Here is a 25,548-nt window from a genome sequence, read left to right on the forward strand (position 1 = left end):
CCCAACTCCTGTACTCAATGCTCTGACCAATGAAAGTAAGCATACAAACCACCTTCTTCACTATCCTATCTACCTACAACTTTACTTTCAAGGAACCATGAACCTACACCTCAAGGTCTCTTTCACAGCAACACTCCCCAGGACCTTCCCATTTAGTGTAGAAGTCCTGCTCTGATTTGCTTTTCCAAAATGCAGCACCTCGCATTTATCTGAATTAAACACCATCTGCCACACCTCAGCCCATGGGCCCATCTGATCAAGAACCTGTTGTACTCGGAGGTAATCTTCTCAGAATGCAATGAGAGCTATTGAATAGGAAGCTCCTCAGATCATTTTAAATAGATCATGACTTTGTATGCTGGCAACCCAGCTTCCAGGATAAAGTCTCTCAAAATTTGAACTTTCATCTAACAGATAATAGAAAGATGTAAAAACTTGCTGCGATCCATCTTACACTTAGAGCCATAGAGATGTACAGCATGGAAACAGACCCTTCAGTCCAACCCGTCCATGCTGACCAGACTTATCAAACAGTCTAGCCTCTGCCCAGTGAGCTGTTCCAAAATGTGCGCATAGCCAAGTGGGAAACACTAATTCAAAAACAAAGAAATGGCTGAGTTACTAAATGGTTACTGCACATCTGTTATTACTCACCAGGAAGGGAAGATGCCCAAGTCAGATATTAGATTTCTATTCACAGAAAAGGAGTAAGACAAAAGATATGCTTGCTCACAGAAAGGGTAGATGTTCTTAAAATAGATAAAATATGCGATACAGACAAATTGCAGTCAGTCATAAGTTTTAAAGGAAGAGGACTCAGGAGTAGAAGGAATAATGAAGTTTCAATTTACATTTGTTGTAAGTTTGTTAAATTAAGCAATAATTCCTAGTGCTGGTAAGAATCTAAACACAAGTTTAACATCTGCTGCAGGGGGAAAAAACTTGGAAAAATAATCACTGGGGACTTTATGCGTGAAAACATGGCTTGACAATATTTAGCTAAACGCAGCCTGCACGGATTCAGGAAAAGGAGATCACGTTTAATTAGCCACTGGGAGGGTTTCTTGTTGCTTTTAGAAAATGGCCTGACAGAGAGGCAAATCCAATTAAAACAGTCAATTTTTCAGCAAGGTTTCAACAAGAGTCAAATAAATTTGTGACTGAGGAAACAAGTGACAGAATGAGGTAAAGTGTTGCAAAAACAGCTTGAAGTAAAGATAAAACATTTTTTTAAAATATGTTTTTTTTAAAAAGGAGCACTTTTCAGGCTTGAAAGACGTTATATATTAAATAGACCATTCACAGGATAATCTTGGAGGACACAATTTTATCAAATAAGATTAATAAGCAAGGTGAAGACAGTGAGCAAACTATCCAAAGTTTGGCTATTCAAAATAAGAGACAGGGCAACAATGCTTAACTCGCCAGATTCCTCAGGGATTGTACTTCATATACTGGTTGATATAGGAGATGAAGATCTTTGTGGATTATTGCAAAATATTAATACAGGAGGAAATAGCAAAGGAAAGTGTGCTAAATGTGTTAAACATATAAAAAAATCAGGGAAAATAATGTAATACAGATGTGTCTTATATTAAAAAAATATGATAATGAAATTGCCAAAGATTGAACCAATAGATAGATTTAGGAACCTTTGAACACTTGCTATGTACAATTCCAGGTAGCAATCAACAGAGTTTACGTTGACAGAGAGAAAACAAGATATAAATTAGTCAAACTGCATGGTTCAGTCAAAACAACAACTTGAGCACTGGAGACAGTGCAGACATGTGCCCAGAGAATGATCCCAAGTATCAAAAGGTCTTGATGGTGTTTCTGCAACAAGAACATATTTCATTTCCAAAAATACATTTATACTTCCCCACATCCTAATATCCACATCTCAAATGGGTATGGTTCATTCATTTTTACCGGTGAAATTTGGAATTAATTCCTCTTTCAGCCCTTTTAAACTCAATGGAACAAATCAATCGACAGATACAAATATTGAGAAATTGCTGCAAAGTTTAACACAGACGGGCCATCTAGTTTGCTGAACAGCACACTGTTGTACTTGCCTTCAGCACAGTAAAGTGATAATTCTCTGTGAACTCTTAACAGATTTGCTAATTCAAAATATGATTCACCGAAGATTAATCCACAATCAGAACTTCTCGTGTGGCCAAATAATATTTTGCTTTGTTGTTTGCTGAATTGTAGTTGTGCACAATACTGGATAAAAGATTGCATTTATATTGCACTATTCACCATAATTAGACATCTCAAGTGCTTTACAGTCAATGAAGTGCTTTTGAAAGTAGTTCCTAGTACAATGCAGAAAAAACAGCCACCAACATCTGCACAACAAACTCCCACAAACAGCAATGTCTTAAATGATCAGATAATCTGACCTTGATGGAGGGATAAATAGTGGCCAGAACATAACACTCATGTTCTTCTTTGAAATCGATGGCATCACATTCACATCCACTCAAGGTCAAGATGGAAATCACCATTCGATATGGTTATCCAAAAGATGGCACCTTCAACAGTGCAGCATTCCCCCACCACTGCACTACTGAGATTTTAGTTCCAAGAGTTGGAGTGGGACTTGATACTGCACCCTCATGGCTCAGGCGTATCAGCATTGCCACCTCATCCACAGTAGACAACAGAACAAAAATGTCATGTGAGCAAAAGCAAATATCAAAATATTTGAGCAAAATAATGTAGAATGCCAATGCTAACAGTATTTCAACATACTTTAAAACCACTGAATGTTGCAGATGTCACCACCCTCATCACTTCATTACCTCTTTAAATTGGCATACTACAGGCCAATCACACACAAAGCTGGACCCATCGCAACCCGCCAACATGTGTCACTTTGTTGAACTTCTAGGAAGTGTTGTGGCTCTGGATTGGGATTAGATTCGCAGTGATTGGTTAATTCACTGGTTCTGAAAATGTGGCAGTGAAAAAAAAATGGCCATGAAAGAAGGGCTGTGGGTGGTTTACTAGTCACATACAGTAATGGGTACCTTTGATGTACTCACATCTGCCAACATCAGTTGTAATGAAAATGTCAACCATCTGAAATAAACTGTGTGTGTCTCTCTCCATTGATGCTCTCAGATTTGCTGAGTACTACAAATTTTTTCAGTTATGACTCTAGGCAACAGCATAACTGACTCTAAATTCTGATCAAATTCATATTTATTTTTACTGGCAACTGTACAGGAGTAAAAAGTTCCGATGCAGATGTCTAACTGAAGCATGCCCGGCTAACTATAATTACTATTTTATGACAACTAAACGAGTATTTTTTTTAAAAAGGTAAAGGAAAGCATACGGTTTTCAAGCTATTTTGGTTAAATGTCTCAAACTTCTCTTTTCAAATCCACAGTCAAAATCTATGATCAGAAGATACGTTGCAGACCAGGCTTCTTTGATTCCAACTCTCAGTAAAGCTGCAAATTAATCAAACCTTATCGTGAGCAAAAGGTAGCCATGGCATGGCATCCCAAAGCTGATTACGATTCTTACTCAGTCCTTATAGAAGAAGAATATAGCCCCAATGGTACTCAGCAAAACACTAATACATAATAAAATCATAACCTTCTTTCATTACTGTATTATTTAAGTTGTCATCTAAACAGATTACAAACTATCATAACTTCCAAAGCATCAAACCAAAGGGGAATAAACAGTCATCATTTAGAAACACAACCAAAAAGGACTGTTCCTTTATTTACAAAAGTATTGCAGTGATGTGGGAGTTCACAGAAGTAACCAGTGTCCCAATTCTAGGATGCCGCCTGGAGGTTTTAAAGCTGTTTTTGTTCCTCAGCCCATTGAAATAGAACTATTCCAGCTGATTACAGAGAGGCCCCAACTGGATCCACCAAGCAGTCTTCTGTTTAGATCTCACTACCACAGCATGGGGTGATGAACAAAACCTAATGTCACAGATTATGAAGAACACAAAATAGATCAAAGGATCAACCTTTCAGTTCTTCAGGGAAACAGTCTCAATGTTTGCCAACAGTTAAAAGATCCAAGTATTTTTTTCATTGTGTACGAAACAGCTTCGCTAAGTTAAGAAAAACTAAAAACACAATATTTGATCCACCAGTGAAGCACAAAAAACATTAAAGTAGTTATGATTTGGAAATGTTCCTCAAAAACCTTGATATTTTACCAAGCTTATTTGGACATCTTCCACAATTTCTCTTTCAGTCACACAATATCTAGCTTCATTTGATAATTGCTCCCCTGTACAATTTGGAATAGTTCACCATGTCAAAAAGGTACACATAAAAACAAGGTGGTGTGCTGACAGAACAGTGGCTCAGTGATTTTTAAAAATTGTTTTAAATTGCAAACTCTAGTCTAAATCTCTGCTTGTGGAGATCCACAATACAACTAACTAAAATCATTCAAAATTCCAATCATTCCAGTCTCTAATATTTTGACAATCTGGAAGGCAACTCACTTGTGCCTCCTCCCATGTATCTCGTATCATGAAAATTGCTTGGTTAATGGGAAGCAGAAGGGAAGGTAATGAATTGGCAGAAGGGGAGCAACTGGCACTCTGGCAGCATCTGTGATCAATTTTTTTGCAGCAATGCAATTTCGCAATGTGCAAACAAAAATATTCATGATTCAAAACAATGTTAAGCTGCATGGGGTCACAAATGGTAGAACATGATGTACAGGACAATGTACTGGGAGGTTCAGGGCAAACATAAAGGGGGAGATAAAAACAATAGCTGATTTTTAAATAATACTTTGAGAGAGGGGGCTGTCCAATCACCCAAAATTGAAACATGACCCCTATACATAGGTGTGAAAAATCAATAGGCAGGAAAGGTCAAGCAGAAGCAAGCATGCTCCAGGCTTGACAGAAGAGAGTGTTTGGGAAGTAACTGTACAAGTGAACAATTTTATAAATAGCAAGGAAGAGAGAAGAGAACAGCAATAAAACAAAAGGTCCACATAAGTGAAGAAAATAAATTTCAGTGTGTAAGTTAGTTCGATTTTACTGCAGATCCAAAATTCTTCCTTTGGGATTAAAACATCTGGCATAGTTTGTTGGTTTTGCAGATTAAGTAAAATGAGTGCACTGATTAACGAAAGATAGGCTTCATGCTTTGAAAACTGAAATAATAATATTGATTGACTGGTTAGTTTGTAATTTAAGGCTACATGTTAGAAGGTAAAACATAGGCTCAAAGTTTTGTAATAAGGAGTGCAATCAATAACTTAATGCGAAAGCTAACAGTGGAAAATGAAACTGATGTCATAATAAACAATACAAGCATTCCAAGATGACACAGAATTTACAGCACTAACCCTACTGATTTTTGCTAGTGTTCATGTTTCACATGACTAGCCTCCAACTAATCTTGGGTGTTGCATTAGCAGTATATTATTCTACAAATACTCAGCTGGAGAAACTCAGCAAGTCTGGCAGCATCAGTGGGAAGAGAAACAGAGTTCACATTCGGAGTCCAGTGACCCTTCTTTATTACATTAGTTTTGCCCTCTCACTTATCTCTGCTATGTCTTATTTTCAGTGGGGCAAGAATATAAAATTTGATACCAAAAGTTAAAGTTGTTTTTAAGGTATTTTCCCTCTTAACAGATGCTACCAGACCTGCTGATTTGTTTTCAAGCACACTGTTTTTAAATTTCTCCTTATTGGAAATATTAGTGACTGTGTTGTGATTATAATTCCCAACTTTGATCGATCTCACATTTTTATATCTACCTACCCAATTCATCTCGTCCTTAAAATTTAAAGGATCAGATCACCCCTCAGCCTTTTCTAATGTAAAGGGCTCCCAGCTTGTTTAACCTTCGCTGCTTATTTATAATTATTATAGCATCAAAGTCATCGAGCATGGAAACAGATCCTTTGGTCAAAATTACCTGCATCAACCAGATAGACATCCTAAACGGATCTAGTACCACTTGCCAGCATTTAGCCCATATCCCTCTAAACCCTTCCTATTCATATACCCACCCAGATGCCTTTTAAATGTTGTAATCGTACTAGGCTCCACCAAGTCTTCTGGCAGCTCGGTCCATACAAGCCCCACCCTCTGCATGAAACAATGGCCTCTAGGGTCCCTTTTGAATCTTTATCCTCTCACATTAAACCTACACCTTCTAAATTTTGGACTCCCCTACTTTGGGAAAGAGAACTTGGATCTTATTCATGCCCCTCATGATTTTAAGTGCCTCTATGAGGTCACCCCTCAGCCTCCAGTACTCCAGGGAAAAAAAGTCTCCCCCATGATTTTTTTTTAAGTGTGTTTTGCACCTTCTTCAGTACCTGGAATTTAATTGTTCCTTTTTTGCCAGTTGTGCCTGCAGTTACCCAGGTCCTGGCCCTTGCAAATTCCCTCTACCCCTCCTCTATTTAGTTGCTCTTTAAAAACCTTGACAAAGCTTCTGGTCAACTGCCCTGTTATCTAATGTGGTCAGGAGTCAAAATGTCTGAGTAAATTGCTCCCATGAAGCACTTAGTATGTTTTACTACATTAAAAGATATTATACAAAGACAAGGAGCTGTTATTAGAAAGATGTGGGACAAGCCAAGCTATTGTAACACTCATGATCTGCCTGTATAGCACACAAAGCAATTGTAACTATGGGTTCAAATGAATGGATGGGTAAGGAATGCTAACCAGATGTTCCAAAATAAAAATAGTGCTGTGTGATGATGCATCTAAGAACTATAGTCAGGCTCATTTGTTAAACTCTTAAAAAGGTGCCTGCCTAGCTATTAGTTTTACGTTAAATGGATATTCCTTTAAAACATGTACTGGGTGAATGCAGCAGTACCCACAATGACTTAAAGAGCGTGGAATTCAAAAGTAAAGAACTTTAAGAGCTCAAACATGTCTGAAGACAGACAGAATAAAAAGTCAACTGTGTTAACAGATACTGGAGTTTCCCAACTCAGTACAGTATTTTTGACATGATACAGTTATTTCCAGAAATGTTTGCATTCAATTTCAGATTTCAATAGTATGCAACTTTTGCTCCGAAATGACAATAGCTTGCATTTATAGATACGATATAAAATCATAAAACATTCCAAGTTGCATCATGGAAACTTTATCAATTAAAATTGGATACCGAGTCGAGAGTCTGGTGCTGGAAAAGCACAGTAGGTCAGGCAGCATCCAAGGAGCAGGAGAATCGATGTTTTGGGCATAAGCCCTTTATCAGGAAAAGATACTGACCCATATAAAGGAGATATTAAAGCAGGTGACCCAAATCCTAGTTGAAGCAGGAATTAATTTAAGGAACATCACTTGTGGGGAGAAAGGTGAAGATGAAGGAGGCCAAGGGAGTGTATTCCAGAAATTAGAATGGTTGATGCATGATCTAGAAGGTCTCCTACCCATTTTTAAGCAGATCAGCAGTCAATGTAACATTTAGTCCCAGTGGAAAAGGATTGTGCTATTAAAAACACCTCCAACCTCATACTAAATTTGTTATGTTGGTCCTGATACAAAACGGCCAAACACCGTGCACTTCATTGTGAAATGGATAGTACTTTGAAAATTTCTTTTTAAAAAAAAACTTAAAAACAGTTTGGCATAACATAACATTTAACTACATTACATATTCAAAATAAACCACATATTGACAACATAATAAATTAAATTGAAAAAAAAAGATAATTGCATAATATCAAAACATTGAAACCATGGGCAACGAAGGTAGATCTTGCTAAGTAACTCATACAGATTGTGAAGCCAGCTAAAAACTTTGGCAATTCACCATCATCATTAGCCCTGGGAGTTTAATGCAAGTGGTCCTCAAGCCTCCCTCCTGTTTTGAGAAAAGACATGAAATAGAGCAACAATTTAAGGCAGACAATGTGTTTATGGCTATCAAACAAAGGCCGATACATGTAATTGGACAGTGCGACTGAATAGGGGGTGGTAGTAGAAAAACAGGCTTTTGTGACTGAATTGCTGTTAGTTTGAAGGCAAGGCAGCAATGAACAATCAGGCATGTGAATACCACTTGAAGCAGAATCACCTTTTCAAACCTGACCAAAAATTTGTTGGAAAGGCTTTTATCTTCATTAAGAAATGTTTGACTGATCAGAAGCCATGCATCACTTACAGAATGATAATGTAGTTACCCTGTACCCTACCCTACTCTGCTCCTCCCAAGATGAGGAATCATGCTGAGACATATTTCAATGGGTGGGTGGAGCAATCCTTTGGAGAGATTGCTCTCAAGTCAATTCTTTACCCACATTAGCCTAGCCAATGGGCTTTGGGGATATTATTTGACAACTGGAAGGTATCGTCAATAGTAATGTGTCAGCACCCCAAATATTTGCCCAAGGTACATGTTTTCAGCGAGAGCACATTGATAGCATTCAAGTTTTCACTGATTTATTGTCGTAACGCGATACTGTGAAATGCATTGCTTTGTGTGCTATACAGGCAGATCATGAGCACAACACAGTGTTAAAGCTGCAGGCCAAATTTGGTATTGAAGAGATATTGGAATTATCCATGGTTTTGTTAAAGATGTAGATTTCAAAAAGGACTACCTTAAGGTGAGAGAGACAAAAAGGTAGAGCAAGAGAACTCCACAGCTTGGGATCTAACCAGTTGAAAGCACATTATGTAATGGTGAGGCACTTAAAATCAGGGATGCTCAAGGGGCCAGAAGAGAGAGAAAAAATCAGAAGTCAATAAGCACACAGACCTTGGAGAGTTGTAGAACTGGAGGAGATTACAGATATAATCAGTTGTCGGGATATGGAGAAATTTGGAAACAATGATGAGAATTTATTGGTACCTTTATTGGAAGCCAACATGGATCACTGAGCACAGAGGGTGTTTCAGTGAAAGGGACTTGGTGGGATTAGGATACAGAGAACAGAGTTGGATGAAGTCAAAGCTGTAAAGGGTGTAAGATGGTAGGCTCACTAGGAAAACATTAAAATATTCAGTAAAATGCAAGCCAGACCAAAAAAAATAATTTAATTGAAATTAAATTCACATCGACATACCTGTAAGGAAGGGAATGATGGGCAAGCTGGGATGGGAAGAAGGGGAGTAGATGAGCCTTGGGCATAAATGTGACACAGGAAAAAAACACACACATATTAAGTATAATTTTGATTCTGGCAGCATTTACATGCAGTCATATTTGAACAGTTTTACACAAAAGACTTTGACTCTCTTCAACCCTTTCAATGGCCAACCCCATGAGTAGTACAATTACTTCAGCAACATTAAATGAAAATTGCCCTTGCTTCCACCTTATTTAAGCATGAAGAGAAACCTCACACGAAGTGCACAAGACTTGCTCTTGGGTACGCCAATATGTCCATTCTGGCAAACCTCCATGGAGGAGAGGTATAATTCATAAAGCACTACATCATTCACACATTCCACAGTATGCGAGGCTCCCCTCCACCCAATTTCAAACAATTAACTTTCAGAGGTTCTGGTGATTTTGAGCACCCGAGAAGGGCAAGATCAGAAGGGAAGCATTAAATATATCAGCTTCACCAAAACAAAAACTGAATAGCAGAAATCCCTGTTTAACTTTTAAATCCAGTCACACTAACAAAAACAGGACAACTTTCATGCATTGATCCACAATGCAATGTGTCAACTTTTGATTGCTGCAATCTGATACATACAAAAGTCTTTCCTGTAAATCACATTTCCTCTATGCCTATTCCTCACATTTTATTGTTATGTTTACAGAGACACTGGCTTCCTGCATTTGAATTAAAATGCCAAGCCCTCCTAGAGTTGACAATTGCACATTATCATTGAAGTATGCACACACCCCAACTAAGTTAGTGCAAATTCTTTGAGAAAAATAAAAATTACAATAAACTATTTGGAGATTTCTCAAAGTGGTCCACTTTTTCTCTTTTCTTGGGCATAATGTCGGATTTTTAAGAGTGATAATTGTGTTCATCGGAGAACCTGTTTCAAAAGCATCTACTCATCTCACACTAAAGCAGAAATGAGTAAAAGGCAACGTATTTTAAGATAAAATAGAGATTAGGTTATATTCCTTCTTTGGGGACCAAACTCTACAGGTGATGTGGAGGCCCCCTGCCCCCAAGGCTCTCTCTCTCTCTAAATTGACTTCGTTGTTCAAGTTTGGTCTCTGATCCTGTCACTTTTTGTGGGTCAATGTTAAACCTGGTGGGACAACAATATCCATCCATTCACCACCTTGGAACATTAAAAGATGCAACAGAAATACATGCTGTTGGGCATAGGGTTGTGCAAGATGGTTAACTGTCAAACTGATTGTAATTCATCCAAAATAATGTCTATTCACTCAAGTTTCATGTAAAAGGTTGGATTCCCTCAAAGCCTAAGAAGATACTATCCTTTGTAGCATAGCTTGTTCAGTTTATCCCACTGAAGAATGTTCAGCAAAAGGTTCCTCAGTGGAATTACATTTCCAGGGTGAGCTGAAGCTGGGAAGAACACAACAGTCACCAGTGGAGAAGTTTGGAGAGGAGCTAGAAAAGGGCTTGACTTTCAACATCCAAGATTGAGTGCAACTATTTCAACAGGGAATGAGTATCACCTTTTTAAACAAATACCCTAACCTGCAAAATTCACTAATATTCCATAATGCACTTGAGGATAATTTTGAAAGATTATTTCAAAATTAAGTATTTCAGGGCTAACCCAAGTGGGTGACAGATTTTAGCCCAGAACTGGGCACTGGAAAATAAATAAAAGGGAGCTAAGGCCCTACACGTGCTTCATTGCAAGACGAAATGAAACAAAAACATACTATTGGTCATTTTATAATTGTATTTACAATAAAAACCTCAAAGTATTTTTGCTTTAATGAGACCAGAAGTGCTTTGGGCAACAGAAATATCAAATATGTTTCATGATCCCCCAGGAGAATCTGGAACAATTCCTTCATTAATCGGTCAAATACATTCCCATTTCCTGTACAGATGTGTTTCCAGCAGAGTCTACAGTTTGATACACATTCTGCAAACCCAGATTCCCATTTCACTACCTTAATGCAAAACTGCTGGAGTGCATCTTCCTCTGTCTCGTTTCTGTATCTATAGCAAATCCAATCTATTTCATATGACATTGCCTAAATGTCTCAAGTATTGGTGAATTTTGCCAATTACCCCAAATCTGGCAGTCACAAAGTATGAAGTAGGCAGCACAGGTCATTGGATTCAACAGTAATGCAGATGTAATGTTTTTGAGATCATGTCACTATTTACAAACCTGTACGATACTACTCACTTCAGTTTCCCAGAGAAAGATTTGTATAAATATCTGAAAACTTCACAACTGCTCCCGCTTTGGAGTTTAAAAGGTGGTACATGTGGTCCTAGTAAGTACTTTTGTTAAGTTGATATAAAATCAAAGACTCCTTCTGATCTATCAGGTGGATCAAAAACATCAGGAATATAATTCTGAAGGACAGCAGAGGAATTCCATCAGTGTACTGGCCAATATTTCTCCCTCAATAAATATCAAAAGAAACAGACAGTCTGGTCATTGCTGTTTGGGACAATTTTTGTGCACAAATTGGTCTCCTACATGAGTGACCACACTTTTAAAAAAGTCAGGTGTAAAACACTTTGCTATGTTGAGGTTGCGGAAGGCGCTACATAAATGCTAGTCTGTCTTTCATTTAAGCCTGATGCGAGGTTTTAGGAAAGTTTGATATTTTGTGGTTCAAATCTCTGGAGTGGGATACAACCCCACAACCTGTTGACTGAAAAAGGAGATTATTACCACTGTATTACATACAGTCTGCAAGGTGCATGACAGAAACTGCCAAGGTTTCTTCAACAGCATCTCCTGAACCTGCAACACTTTATAGTGACCAGAATTCACAAAGATATTTCACTGACCGTGAAGTGCTTTGGAGCATCTTGATTCTGTGAAATAGAGCACAATAAGTATTACTTTTATTCTTAACTGATTTCAGAAATGGAAATATTTATCCTTCAACTCACCAGAAATTAAAAGTCAAGTTAAAACTACAACTACTCCTCTGAAGTTATTCAGTGCCTCCAGATGATTGGAGGGTGACAAATGTGAATCCCTTGTTCAAGGAAAGTAATAGGGATAACCCTGAGAATTATAGGCCAGTCTTACATCGGTGGTGGGCAAATTATTGGAGAGGATTCTGAGAGACAGGATTTATGATTATTTGGAAAAGCATAGCTTGATTAAAGATAGCCAGCATAGCTTTGTAAGAGACAGGTCATGCCTCACAAGCCTTACTGAATTCTTTGAGGATGTGACAAAAAAAAAATTGATGAAGGTACAGCAGTGATGTGGTGTATGTGGATTTTAGCAAGACGTTTGATAAGATTGCCCCATGGTAGGCTCATTCAAAAAAATAACGAGGCATGGGATAGAGGGAAATTTGCCTGTCTGGATATGAAATTGGCTGGCCATTAGAAGACAGAGGGTGGTAGTAGATGGAACATATTCAGCCTGGAGCTCGGTGGCCAGCGGTGCTCCACAGGGATCATTTCTGGGACCTCTGCGCTTTGTGACTTTTATAGATGACTCAGATGAGGAAGTGGAAGGGTGGGTTAGTAAGTTTGCTGATGACACAAGGTTGGTGAAGTTTTGGACAGTGTGGAGGGCTGTTGTAGGTTGCAACAGGACGCAGAGCTGGGCTGATAAGTGGCAGATGGAGTTCAACCTGGAAAAGTGATTCATTTTGGAAGGTTGAATTAGAATGCAGATTCCAGGGTTAAAGGCAGGATTTTTTGCAGTGTGGAGGAACAGAGGGATCTTGTGGTCCATGTCTATAAATTTCCTCCAAGTTGCTACCCAGGTTGATACAGTTGTTAAGAAGGTGTATGGTGTGTTGGCTTTCATTTGCAGGAGGATTATGCTGCAGGTCTATATAGCCCTGGTTGGACCACACTTGGAATACTGTGTTCAGTTCTGGTCCCCTCATTATAGGAAGGATGTGGAAGGTTTGGAGAGTAGATTTACCAGGATGCTGCGTGGACAGAAGGGCATGTCTTATGAAGGAAGGTGGAGCGAGTTAGGGTTTTTCCTCATTGGAGCAAAGAAGGCTGAGAGGTGACTTGATAGAGGTTGTACAAGATGACGACAAGCATAGATAGAATGGATAGCCAGAGAGTTTTTCCCAGAGTTGAAATGGCTATCACAAAGACACATAATTGTAAGGTGGCTGGAAGAAGGTTTAAGGGGAGATGTCGGAAATAGGTTCTTTACACAGAGACGGCACATCCAGCAGTGGTAACAGAGTCAGATACTTTAGGGACATTTAAGTGACTCTTAGATACGCACATGGATGATAGTAAAATGTAGGGTATGCAGATTAGTCTAACCTTAGTGAAGGATAAAAAGTCAGCACAACATCCAGGGCCAAAGGGTCTGTATTGTGTTATGTTCTAACAACAATTTAAATTTACATTAAAACTGCTGTATAATTAGGGCGCTTCACAGGATAGTTACAAAGGAAAATTAGATTTGGAGACAAACAGGTAGACATGAAGTCAAATGGGCAATAGCTCTTAAACAGGCTAATTTTAAGGTTTATCTTAAAAAGGAGGGCAAAGAGGTAGAGAGGATTACATAGTTAAGGAGGGAATTCCAGAATTATAGCCCACCACCAATGGTAGATCAAAGTTAAAAATCTTGGAGAGACTTGATTTCAAAGAGAAGTGAAGAGATAATCTGAGGATTGTAGGGCAGGAAAAGTTTGCAGAGATAGGGAGTGGCAAAACCAAAGAGGAATTTGGAAATGAGAATGTGAATTTTAAAATCAACATGCTATTTCACCAGGAGCCAACGTAGGTAGCAAGTGCAAGAGTGATGGGTGAGCAGGCAGTGATGCCAACAAGAACACAGGCAGCGGAATTATTTGAATAACCTGAAACTTATGGAGGGTGGAGTTCAAGAGGCTAAAGAGGAGAGTTTTGGAATAGTCAAGTCAAGAGGCAACAACAGGCATGACAGAGGACTTCAGCAACACAAGACTGAGGCAGAGACAAAGAAATGTCGGGGGTGACAGTAAGCAGCCTTCATGATGGTGCGGATGTGAGGCGAGAACCTCATTTTGAGATAGGAGAGCATATATAATCTGGTTGCCAGAGGCACAGAATAGCATCACTGCTGCAAGCATTAAAAACTAAAACTAAATCATGATTGGGAGAAATTTGTAAAGAGAATCTTTTCCCTCCTCTGCTCTGGAATTGGTTCATCCTGCACTTACAAAATGCCTATACAAATACTGTCCTGCTAAGGTTTCTTACTACAGCAATTACATGAGGAAACAAGTGGCAATGGATTTTTGTATTTTTGACCCAACAACGAAGAAGGAATAACTAATACATTTTCATTACAGTAGAGTATACAACATAGAAGGGAACTTGCAGATGGTGAGGGTGCCCCACGCATCTGATTTCAGTGGTAGAATAGAGGTCATTGCTTTGGAAGGTGTTGTTGAACGAACCTTGGCAAATTGCTGCAGCCTGCCCGCACCCATGATGGAGGGACTGATGTTAAATGGGATGCCAAGCAGGCAGCTTTTTCCCTGGATGCTATCGAGCTCTGGAGTGTTGATGAAGCTGTAATCACACAGGTTAAAAAATGGATCCCATCATTGTCTCGATGCTGTAGATAGTGAAGGGGGCTTGAGGAGTCAGAAACAGAGTCAGTTGCTGCAGGATTCCTATTCTGGGACCTTCTCCTGTGGCTGGCCAAGTTTAGTTTCTATTCAATGGTAACTCCCGGGATGTTAATGGGGTAATATTCAACAACTATAATGTCACTGAATGTCATGGGGATACTCTCTTGTGCTGCAAAATCTGAGATTGTTGTGTTTTGGGATTGTGCTAAGGGTTTTAAAAGAACAGGAAGAATTGGGTTTGTGTCACTGCTTGGAATTCAGCAGATAAGTGACTTCACTTAAAAAGTTGCAGGGAGTTGTTTTAAAAGGGAAGAAAGGTGCCAAGAAGCTGCATTGACAGTAGATTGATTGAGAGGAGTGCAGTCTCATCAACACTCAAGAAGTTCAACACCAAACTGTCCAAAGCAGTCCACTTCATTGGCACCCCGACCACCTCCAACATCAACTCCCTTTAACTACTGATGCACACAGTAGCAGCAGGATGTAACATTTACAAGGTGTACTGCAATAGCTCACCAAGACTCCAATAAAACCTTCCAAACACGCGACATCTACCACCTCGAAGGATAATGGGATATTTGGGAATATTGTCACCTGCCGGTTCCCGTCCAAGCTACACACATCCTGAATGGAGGCACACTATCAAAATCCTAAAGCTCCCGTCCTGACAGCATTGGGTGTCCCTACACCCCAAGGGCTGCAGCAATTCAAGACAGAGTTCCAGCTAACTTTGCTAAAGGGTAGAATCTCAAATGCTCTCCTTGACATGGAAGTCAGTTTCAAGATTGGAAGCCATCTGGCAGGAAAAAGGAGAAATGAAGCAAGTCATCAGGATCGGAGAACCAAGAACAGTTTTGTCCTGAAGATTAAGTATTCAGTTAAGGGAAAGAATAACGTATAACATGGGGAGGAATGTTCCATCAGCTTAGTGATTAAATGGCCATTTTTTTTCTATGGCTTAAAAGTACAAAATACTTACTTAATAGTATTTAGACAATGTTGATTTAGTTTGTTTTATTATAACAAAAATGTTAAAATTTGAAAGCTTGTTGTGCAATTCTTCCAGTCAGCTCGGAAATTCAAATATCTTATTTAAAAAAACTAATCAGGTTCCACAGTGATTTCAATGCTCTGCTGAAAGGGCTGATTCCAGCATCTGCAGATTTTTCTTTGTCTCTAACTGCTTGACCATTTAGCACTTGGATGGCACAAGTGTTCCTTGCCACTAGCCTGCAAGTTTACCAGCTTTAAAAAGATTGGGCATGGACTAAAAGTACACAATTTGACTGATAGACCTTTCATTACTTGAATAAATGATTCTTGACTATGTGCTATCTGATTGGTGTAAAAAAGCAAGTCATCTTGGGAACTGACCTATCAGACAACCAATGGTGGAGAGGGAGAGGTGTGTCTCTTTGCGGAGGGTCATGTGATTAAATCTCCTGCAATACATCCAACCGGGGTGATAAACCACAGATGAACGCTATTTAAGAACTACCATTCAGTCCCTCAAGCTTGCCTCATCGTTCTGAGAGATCATGCTGATGTGCACCAAACCTCAACTCCTCTATTGTGCCAGCTCCTCATAATCCTAGCTTCTCCAATGTTTCATAAGACAAAAAAAATCTACGCATCCCCTCTTTAAATACTTTCGGTGACTTAGCCTCCACACCTGAGTAGAGAATTCTTGACATTCACAACCCTCTAAGAGAGACATTCCTTTGCACCTTAGAGAATGCCATGTCATTTTCTTAAAACTGTGTCCATTAGTTCAACATTCCCCCATTAGTGAAAACATCTCAACGTCTACCCTGCCAAAAACCTTAATGTTTCAATAAAATCACACACCATTCTTGTGAACTCAAATAAAAACCTCGTCCACATTAGCTGTTTTTCAGAAGTCTACCCCTTCAGACTAGGAATCAGCCTAGTGAATCTCTTGAACTGCCTCCAGTTTGTATATTTTTTAAAAAATGTACAGAGAGCAAAACTATACTTAGTACTCCAGATGTGGCCTCACCAACACACTGGACGGACGCATCAAGCCTTCTCTACTTTAATTCCAATTCCTACCAAACTTCTAACGTCCTTTAAACTTCTCGCTGGTCCTGCAGTTACCTTTGTGTTTCATGCACAAGAACACCCAGATCCCGTTGTGCTACACGGTTTCTGAACCTCTGCATTTAAATTATAGTCTGCCTTTTGATTCTTCCTACCAATGTGTATAACCTCTCACTTTCCTGCATTAAGCGCCATCTGACAACATACTCTCTTTCACCCTCTTCCGTTGGCCAGAAGATATAAAAGCTTGTATACACGTACAAATAGATTCAGGAACAGCTCCTGCCTGCTGTTAGTAGACTTCTGAATGGACCTCTCAAATTTTTAAGTTTATCATTCTTTGTGCACCTTCTCTGCAGTTACAGCACCACATTCCTCACTCTATCATCTTTATGCACTTTATATGCCTGTACTGCACAAAACAAACTTTTTCACTATGCTTAGGTACATTTGACAATAATAAATCAATTTTTTTTTAAAATGAAGGACCAACTCTATCAATTGTTGCTAACATGACACTTTTTCCTCATTCTTTTCATCCTCCATATAAGTCATACTGAAATTTTAAAAATGTGCAGTTAAGTAATTCAATTCAGATTTCAAGCAGAAATGAATAATTTTTGAAAAATAAAGTAACTGCAAGTCAGCTGCTTGGTACAAGTTCTTTGAAGTTACCTCTATTAGATGGTCAAGCAATCTTTAGCAGATCCATCAATACTGAATATCTAGGACCGAGATTTATGTCTCACACACAAAACAAAGCAGATTCAAAACCAAGCTGAACACTTAGCTGCATGATTCAACGTGTTTTAATTTGAAAAGACATCAACCCACGAAGTTCTTTTCATAATTACCCTTTCCACTTCTCATTCAACCTGGCAGAGGATTTTTATCCAATACAGCAAGAGCAAAACTTATCAATGAAGAGCCTCATTCAACCATTCCAGTGGATACCGATCACAGACCTGGTGTGTAACACAGTTACAAATTAACCAAGAGACTGTAAAACTCTTCAAAATATTGTTAAGCTTACACAAGAAAACCACAGAAGATTATATCGAGCAAGGGTCCGTGTGCCTATATTGTTCATTGCTCCAGCAGCTTATTTACTTTAAAACCCTCGTTTGAAATTTATTCATTCTTCTTAGGATGTGGGTGTTGCTGGCTGGATTATCATTTATGAATGCCCGTCCCTAAAAGCGTTTAAGGTGGTGGTGGTATGGTGCATATTTGAACAACTGCAGATCATTTGGTGCAACTAGAACCACAGTGCTGTGAGTGAGAGAGTAAGAGGTATCCAGAATTTTGACCCAACACCATTGAAAGAACAGCAAAATATTTCCAAGTCAGTCTGGTGAGGGCAGATGGACAGAAATATACAGATTGTGGTACTCCCATGTATCATCTGTCCTTGTCCTTTTAGATGGAAGTGGTCATGGGTTTTGAACATGCCAAGCAGCCTTGCAGAATTTCTGCAGTGCATCTTGTAGATCACATACACACTGCAAATATTGAATGTCAGTGGAGGAGGGAGTGGATGTGGTGCTAATCAAGCAGGTTGCTGTGTCCTGGATGGTGTCAAGCTTGAGTGTTGTTGGAGCTGTAGGCATCCAGGCAAGTAGGGAGTATTCCATCCTGACATGTCTTGTAGATGGTGGACAAGCTTTAGGGAAGCTGGTAGTTGAGTTACTTTCTACTGTATTCCTAATCTTTGACCTGCTCTTCTAGCCATTGTATTTATATGGCTTGTCTAGATCCGTTTCTAGTCATGGTAACCTCTAGGATGTTGATAGTGGGGCAGTGATGGTAGTAATCAATGGATGGTTACATTCTCTGTTGTTAGAAATGGTTATCATCTGGAATTTGTGGGGCACAAAGTATTATATTTTGCCCAGGTCTTGATGCATTTGACCATTGATGAAATGGTGCTGAACACTATTTGCTGATGACTGCACATTCTTGCTTCTAACTTGATTGATGGAAGGAAGATCATTAGGAAGCAGCTGAAGATAGTTGGGCCAAGACACTCGCCTGAAGAACACAAGCAGAGATGTTTTGGAGCAGAACTTCCCAATTATCTTCCAAGAAAAGTTACAGCAAAGCTAATTATCTCTAAACCTTCTAATTTATTCTGAACCCTTCTTTAGTCAACTTTGATCATTGCTTTCTATGCATAAAGCTCTGGTGTGACTGTGGAGCAGTGCAGCATTCAAACAGCAGCTCACAACAGAATCTTCCAATCGGAACTGGCAGAGAGAGATTTGCTCAAGATGGGTATATGAGCAGGAAGAGTTTGAAGGGATATGGGTGAGGTGCTGGCAGGTGGGACTAGATTGGGGTGGGACATCTGGTCAGCATGGACGGGTTGGACCGAAGGGTCTGTTTCCATGCTGTACATCTCTATGGCTCTATAACAGTAGGAATGGAGACCTAAATATATGTGAAGAGCTGGGCTGAATCATCGCAGCAAAGTAGTACAGGGTTGTAACTGAAGTCTTTTGAGTTACAAAACAATGTGCCCAGGGAGAAAAAAAAAGAAAGCAGCCGAGGTTGAGAATAGCTGAAAAAATTACAACTAGGACAAGGCAGGAGCCAGGACTCCTCAAAATTATGCAGAAAATAGCAGTGTAGCAGCTCCAGGCTGCAAAACATTTCTCAGGCTTCAAGAGGCATCCCTGTTTTGTTAAGGTGGCTTACCAGCTTTACAATCTGGGATTTCCAGCCATGTGCCACTTTGGTGCCTGGTTTCTTCATTCACATCAAGATGTAACTTAATAGAAACTTCCTTCTACACTAATTCACCACAAGGTTCAGTTAACCAGCTTCAGCAGAGAGTGGCTCAGCTGACTTGTTTCAGAAATTTGACTAAAACTACACCCAGAGTAACTTTTAGTTACTGTAATAAGGAATTGATTTTGCTCGAAGATTTAGCTTGAAATTCAGTTTAATTACCACTTACCTGTTGCAACTCTCTGTTTTCACCCAACTCCACTGCATTCTGGTTTAGCCAAGCGGCACTCACAGCATTCAAGTTCTGTGGCAGAAGGAGTACAAAGGACGTGAGGCAAGATTTTTACATGCAGAGGATGGTGGTGTGTGAAATTCACTGTCTGAGTCAGTGGTGGAGACAGAGTTACTAAATTTTTTTAAGTGCTGGTTCTGCACCTTAAGTGCTGTAGGTTAAAGGGCTATTGCTCACGGGCAGGAAGATGGGATTAGAAATGGCATAAAGTCACAGAGATGTACAGCACAGGAACAGAGCCTTCAGTCCAAACCGTCCACACTGACCAGATATCCTAACCTAATTGGTCTTTGGTTTGGCGTGAACAAATTGGGCCAAACTGTCCCCTTCTCTGCTGCATCATTTCTATGGCTCTGTAAGTTCAGCACCTGGATGCAGAGTTCTGGTAGCCTCCTTTCCTTCCTCCTCTTCCCTCACACCAAGCCAACTATCTGCCCTACCAGTAGAGTGGATCCTAAAGCTTCACAGGCTGGCTAAAAGATTTGCTGAACTAGATTTATCCTGCTGTATGGATATCGGACAACTGCGTGTTTTTACATAGTGCCCATAACATGTAAAATGCTGCAAGGAACTTCATAGAAGCATGGTCAAGCTAAAGCTGACATATGAACAGAGTGGTGTTAGGATTGATTCAGTTAAACTGCTGGGTTCAAGGGAGCAAAAAAGAGATACATAATGGTAAAACAGGGTAAAGGAGGTTAAAGATACAGAATTCCAGAGAATTTAGCTCTTGACAATTTAAAAGGTATGACTACCAATGGAGTAGCGATCAAACTTGGGGTGGCCAGAATTTGAAGAGTGCAGTGATCTCGGTGGGGGGGGGGGGGGGGGGCCTGGATTAGATTCTGGAGATAGGGAAGGACGAGACCATGGAAGGATTTGATAGTGATATCAAGAATTTTAAAAAGTCGAGGCACTGCTTAACCCTGAACCAAATGAAGGTCAGTGATAGGTGATTGGGACCTGGTGAGAGTTAAGACATGACCTCAAGCTCACAACCTGAGCTAAAGGAAAACAGCAAGTGCATGATGAAGTGGTTATAGTATGGAAACAGCAAATCAAATCTAACAGAAGATTCAGTGAAATCAATTAGACACAATATACCCAACATGGAATCCTGACTGGTTGGCTCATGGAACCAATTGGCTTTCGACGTAAAAAACGTGCTTTAGTGAAAAGCAGTAACATATCATTGGGACACTTACAAAGTCACTGTTTTATAATGAGCCACCAGCACCTGGACAAAACATCTCACTCAAAAATAATTAATTGTGGTATGAGGATAATGGATAACCAATCTTATTGTTGGCAGACACAATGTCCACTTTGCACACAGTAACATATATCACACTTCAAAATAATTTAAAGAGTTATGAAAGAGGCCAGTTATTCGGGATCATAGTGTTATTCTCCATTTAAAATCCATTAGTGGAATTTCATTCTCTTGCAAATTCACTAAAATCAATAATATTCCACTTTTTCAAGCACATTAAAGAGCACATGCACACAATGTACTTACGTTTTGTGCCTAAGAATTCCAAATTCTTAGCAAACTGTAAAAGGACATTTCTCTAGTACTCCTTTAAATTTTAAGGTTTTGTTTAATTTAAACAAAATTTACAGTACACAACATGGCCTATGGCCCAATTTATTATACTTTTATTTATCCTCCAGATAGTGTCAGAGATGCACAGCACGGATACAGACCCTTCGGTCCAACTCATCCATGCCGACCAGATATCCCAATCTAATCTAATCCCACCTGCCAGCACTTGGCCCAAACCCTTCCTAATCATATAACCGTCCAGATGCCTTTTAAAACATTGCAATTGTACAAGCCTCCACCACTTCATCTGGCAGCTCATTCCATACATGTACCACCCTCAGTGAAAAAAATGTTCCCCCTTAGGTCTCTTTTATATCTTCCCCCTCTCACCTTAAATCTATGCCCTCTCGTTCTGGACTCCCAGATCACAGGGAAAAGACTTTGTCTATTTATCCTAACTATAAACCTCATGATTTTACAAACCTCCATAAAGGTCATCCCTCAGCCTCAGATGCTTCAGGAAAAACAGTCCTAGCCTATTCAACCTCTCCCTGTAGCTCAAGTCCTCCAACCCTGGCAACATCCTTGTACATCTTTTCTGAACCCTTTCAAGTTTCACAACTTCCTTTCAAAATGAAGAAGGAGACCAGAATTGCATGCAATATTCCAAACGTGGCCTAACCAATGACCGTACAGCCGCAATACGACCTCCCAAGTCCTGTATTCAATACTCTGACCAATAAAGGAAAGCATACCAAACACCTACACTATCTTATCTACCTGCGACTCCACTTTCAAGGAACTATGAACCTGTACTCCAAGATCTCTTTGTTCAGCAACATTCCTGAGGACCTTACCATTAAGCATATATGTCCTGCTAAGATTTGCTTTCCCAAAATGCAGCATCTCAAGTTTACCTAAATTAAACTCCATCTGCCACTCCTCAGCCCACTGACCCATCTAAATCAAGATCTATTGTAATCGGAGGTAACCTTCCTCCTTATACACGACACCACCCATTTTGGTGTCAAAATTAGTGGACTCAGCATCGATCCTGGTGGCATTCCACTGGTCACAGGCCTCAATCTGAAAAACAACTCTCCACCATTACCTTCTGTCTTCTACCTTTGAGCCAGATCGATATCCAAATGGCTAGTTCTCCCTGCATTCTATGAGATCTAACCTTGCTAATGAGTGTCCCATGGGGAGACCTATGAGCTTCTTCTTACCTTACTTCATCTCACCCTATCTCCTACTCCTTTTGCCCTCAGCTACTTGGCCAGCCTCCCTGTTAATGTATCTATACCCTTAATCTCCACTACTACATGAGATAGCGAAGTCTATATTCTCTCCTTTCTCTACGTAAATTAATCTCTCTTGATTTTCTTACTAGATTTGTTGGTGAGGACCCCTTTGCTTATAGGTCTTAGCTTTGATCTTCCTAAATCTATCCTAACAACTTCTTTATAATTGTAAAGGCCTCTTTTGGCCAGCTCTCAGTAATAGAAGCCCTAGCCCAATCACTTTTTACTCCCTTGACAGATTCAACTTCTTGGTTCTTGCATCAGCCTTGATCATTTTTGCACTTACATCGCCTCAATCATTTTTCTAATACGGAAACCAGAAACCTCAGAGTATTCATGATTAGATTAGTTAGATTAGATTACTTACAGTTTGGAAACAGGCCCTTCAGCCCAACAAATCCACATCGACCCGCCAAAGCGCAACCCACCCAGACCCATTCCCCTACATTTACCCCTTCACCCAGCACTATGGGCAATTTAGCATGGCCAATTCACCTGACCTGCACATTTTTGGACTGTGGGAGGAAACCAGAGCACCCAGAGGAAATCACGCAGATGTGGGGAGAATGTGCAAACTCCACACAGTCAGTCAGTCGCCTGAGGTGGGAATTGAACCCGGGTCTCTGGTGCTGTGAGGCAACAGTGCTAACTATTGTTAAAGTCCCTTGTTACTATCTTGCGGAATAAAAATAATTAATTTTACCGTAACCATTGATAATGTTCAAAGTAATCGGGTCATCCATAGCCACTGCTGTTCTTGACAGATGCCAAAGTTTCTCAAATATCTCTCGATAACAATCGCCCTTCATCCGGGTGAGTAACTTTGACAATGTGAGTTTCAATTTACAGCATCACTCTGTGCTTTTTCCCCCTGGTTTATTGGTTTGTTCTGTTTGGATTTAATCTCTCTCGAAGTTTGAGAACAGCTGCCTTTAACTATCATCAGACTGGTTACGTAAATCCTTAACCAGCACATTAAAATGTGTTAATATCAGCATTTTGTGATCTATGTATGCTAATTGTAACAGTGTCAACTGCTCATCAACCTGAAACATTAATGTTGTTTGTTCCTTTCTCCGCAGAGGCTGCCTGCCCTGCCAAATATTTCCAACACTTATTAGTTACAATCTTGTTTCTGTTTGATCTTAAGAAGTAATAAAATACAGCTGTATGATATAGTTACCTGCATTACTTGGTAGCTAAACACTGCGCACACAATGTGAATTCAATTCCACAAATTACTTCCTTCCTTCAATAGTCTACAAAGAGCAACTGCTAGTTGATAACCTTTATTATTTTGGACTATAATTTAAATAGACAACTTTACAATTTTACAACAGGTTTCCAATGACTAAATTTTCTCCATTGGATTTCTTTTAAGAAAAAAAATCAGTAAAATTCCACAAACTTGAGGATATAATCGCCTGAACTAAAAGGGATTCTAATCAGCTCTGTCTTAATGGGTAGCATACTTCCTACACAATCTGAAAGCTGTAGGTTCAAAGCCCACTCCCCACACACTGTCTACGGTACAGACTTCCAAGTGAGACATTAAAACAGAAAATTTATGGATTCTCGCCTAGGTTGGGCACAAAAGATATCATGGTACCTTTTGTCCACTTGACGTTTGCCAGATATCCTGACCAATGGTTTTCCTTCAACCAACTTCACATATAAAAGCAAATTCCTGAGTCATCACATCATTGGTTGCAGGATCTTGCTGGATGCAAATGGAATGTCACATTCTGCGGTGCTACAACATGTCAACATTTGTTGTGAAGCACTGTCGGAAGCAAAAGGTCATTAACGACCTTATGTAAATGCAAATGTCCTTCATGCAAAGTATGATAGTTTATCAACCTCCTTCAATGCTAACCTTTTGCTATATAGTAACAGGCATGTTACTTTAAAGAGCTGTGTGAGTCACAAACATGAAATAGGAACAGAGTAGAATATTTGGTTCCTCAAGCCTGCTTTGTTGTACAATAAGATCATGACCGATCTGTTGCTTCAAATTCCACACACACACACATCTATTCCTGATTATTTGATTCACTTGCCAAACAACAATCTATTTCTGCCTTAAACATATTCAGTGACCTCACTTCTGCTGCCTAAGACAGAAGCCTTACAGTCATTCAACAATGGTGACTAATATAAATAGGAAAATGTTGAATATGCTGCTAAATTTTGCAACCACATAAAATCAATGATTTGCCAAATATCTAGCTTTAGATGAACTGCAGCAGTTTGGTATGATGCAAACAAACTGAATTCAGGCAAAATAATGGATTTCACAAAGGCAGTCAATGTTAAAATTTATAGCATTTGTAATGCAATTCAACATCCCAAAGATTTCATGTGAGTATTATAATGCAAATTTTAACACTGAATCAGATGGAAACTTTAGGCAGATTGACCAAATCTTTGGGTATAAAAAGGTAGGTTTTAAGGAGTGTCATAAATTGATGAGAGCAAGGTAAAAGGTCAGAGAGAAGTTGTATATGTGTTTGGTGGTAGTGTGGGGTGGGGGATTGTTGGTGTTGGTGATGCAGAGGGAAGTGGGCATTGACGATGCCATTAAATGAGACCATTTTGTTAAATATCCTGAACACAGGCTGGTCCTAGTTAATGGCTTGTGGTAAAACTGAAAACCAACACTCATCATCATGAAAATGATTTCTGTACATTACTGACACCCACAGCTGTCTACACCCCAAAGGGCCAGTATCAAAGAAACAGAAGAAAGTTGACCAAAAACAGGAAATTGTTCATTTTTCCCCATTTCACTTCTAATTCCTTCACTTTTTGTTTTGGAAACAAAACTTTCCCTGGCTATGTTGTTTTATGGTTTGGTTACAATCTCCTTGATGACAATGCAGTAACAAGATTGCATGGAGCAAGTGTAATGCTCAATTCAAGTAATA

At 39.5% G+C, this 25,548-nt stretch overlaps 1 protein-coding gene across 3 annotated transcripts in view; it reads right to left on the reverse strand.

Moving 5' to 3' along the window:
- Positions 1-25,548, reverse strand: part of LOC132825368 (Na(+)/H(+) exchange regulatory cofactor NHE-RF2) — a 127,987-nt gene that overhangs the window by 94,537 nt on the left and 7,902 nt on the right. For 2 of the 3 annotated variants that reach the window (XM_060840552.1, XM_060840554.1), the window contains exon 3: positions 19,709-19,783. The exons of the other annotated variant lie outside the window; for it this stretch is intronic. In XM_060840552.1, coding sequence (XP_060696535.1) covers positions 19,709-19,783 — 75 coding nt within the window. The remainder of the gene's footprint in view (positions 1-19,708; positions 19,784-25,548) is intronic. 3 annotated transcript variants of the gene reach the window in all.

Source organism: Hemiscyllium ocellatum, chromosome 20, assembly GCF_020745735.1.
Source record: "Hemiscyllium ocellatum isolate sHemOce1 chromosome 20, sHemOce1.pat.X.cur, whole genome shotgun sequence".
NCBI classification, from domain to species: Eukaryota; Metazoa; Chordata; class Chondrichthyes; order Orectolobiformes; family Hemiscylliidae; genus Hemiscyllium; species Hemiscyllium ocellatum.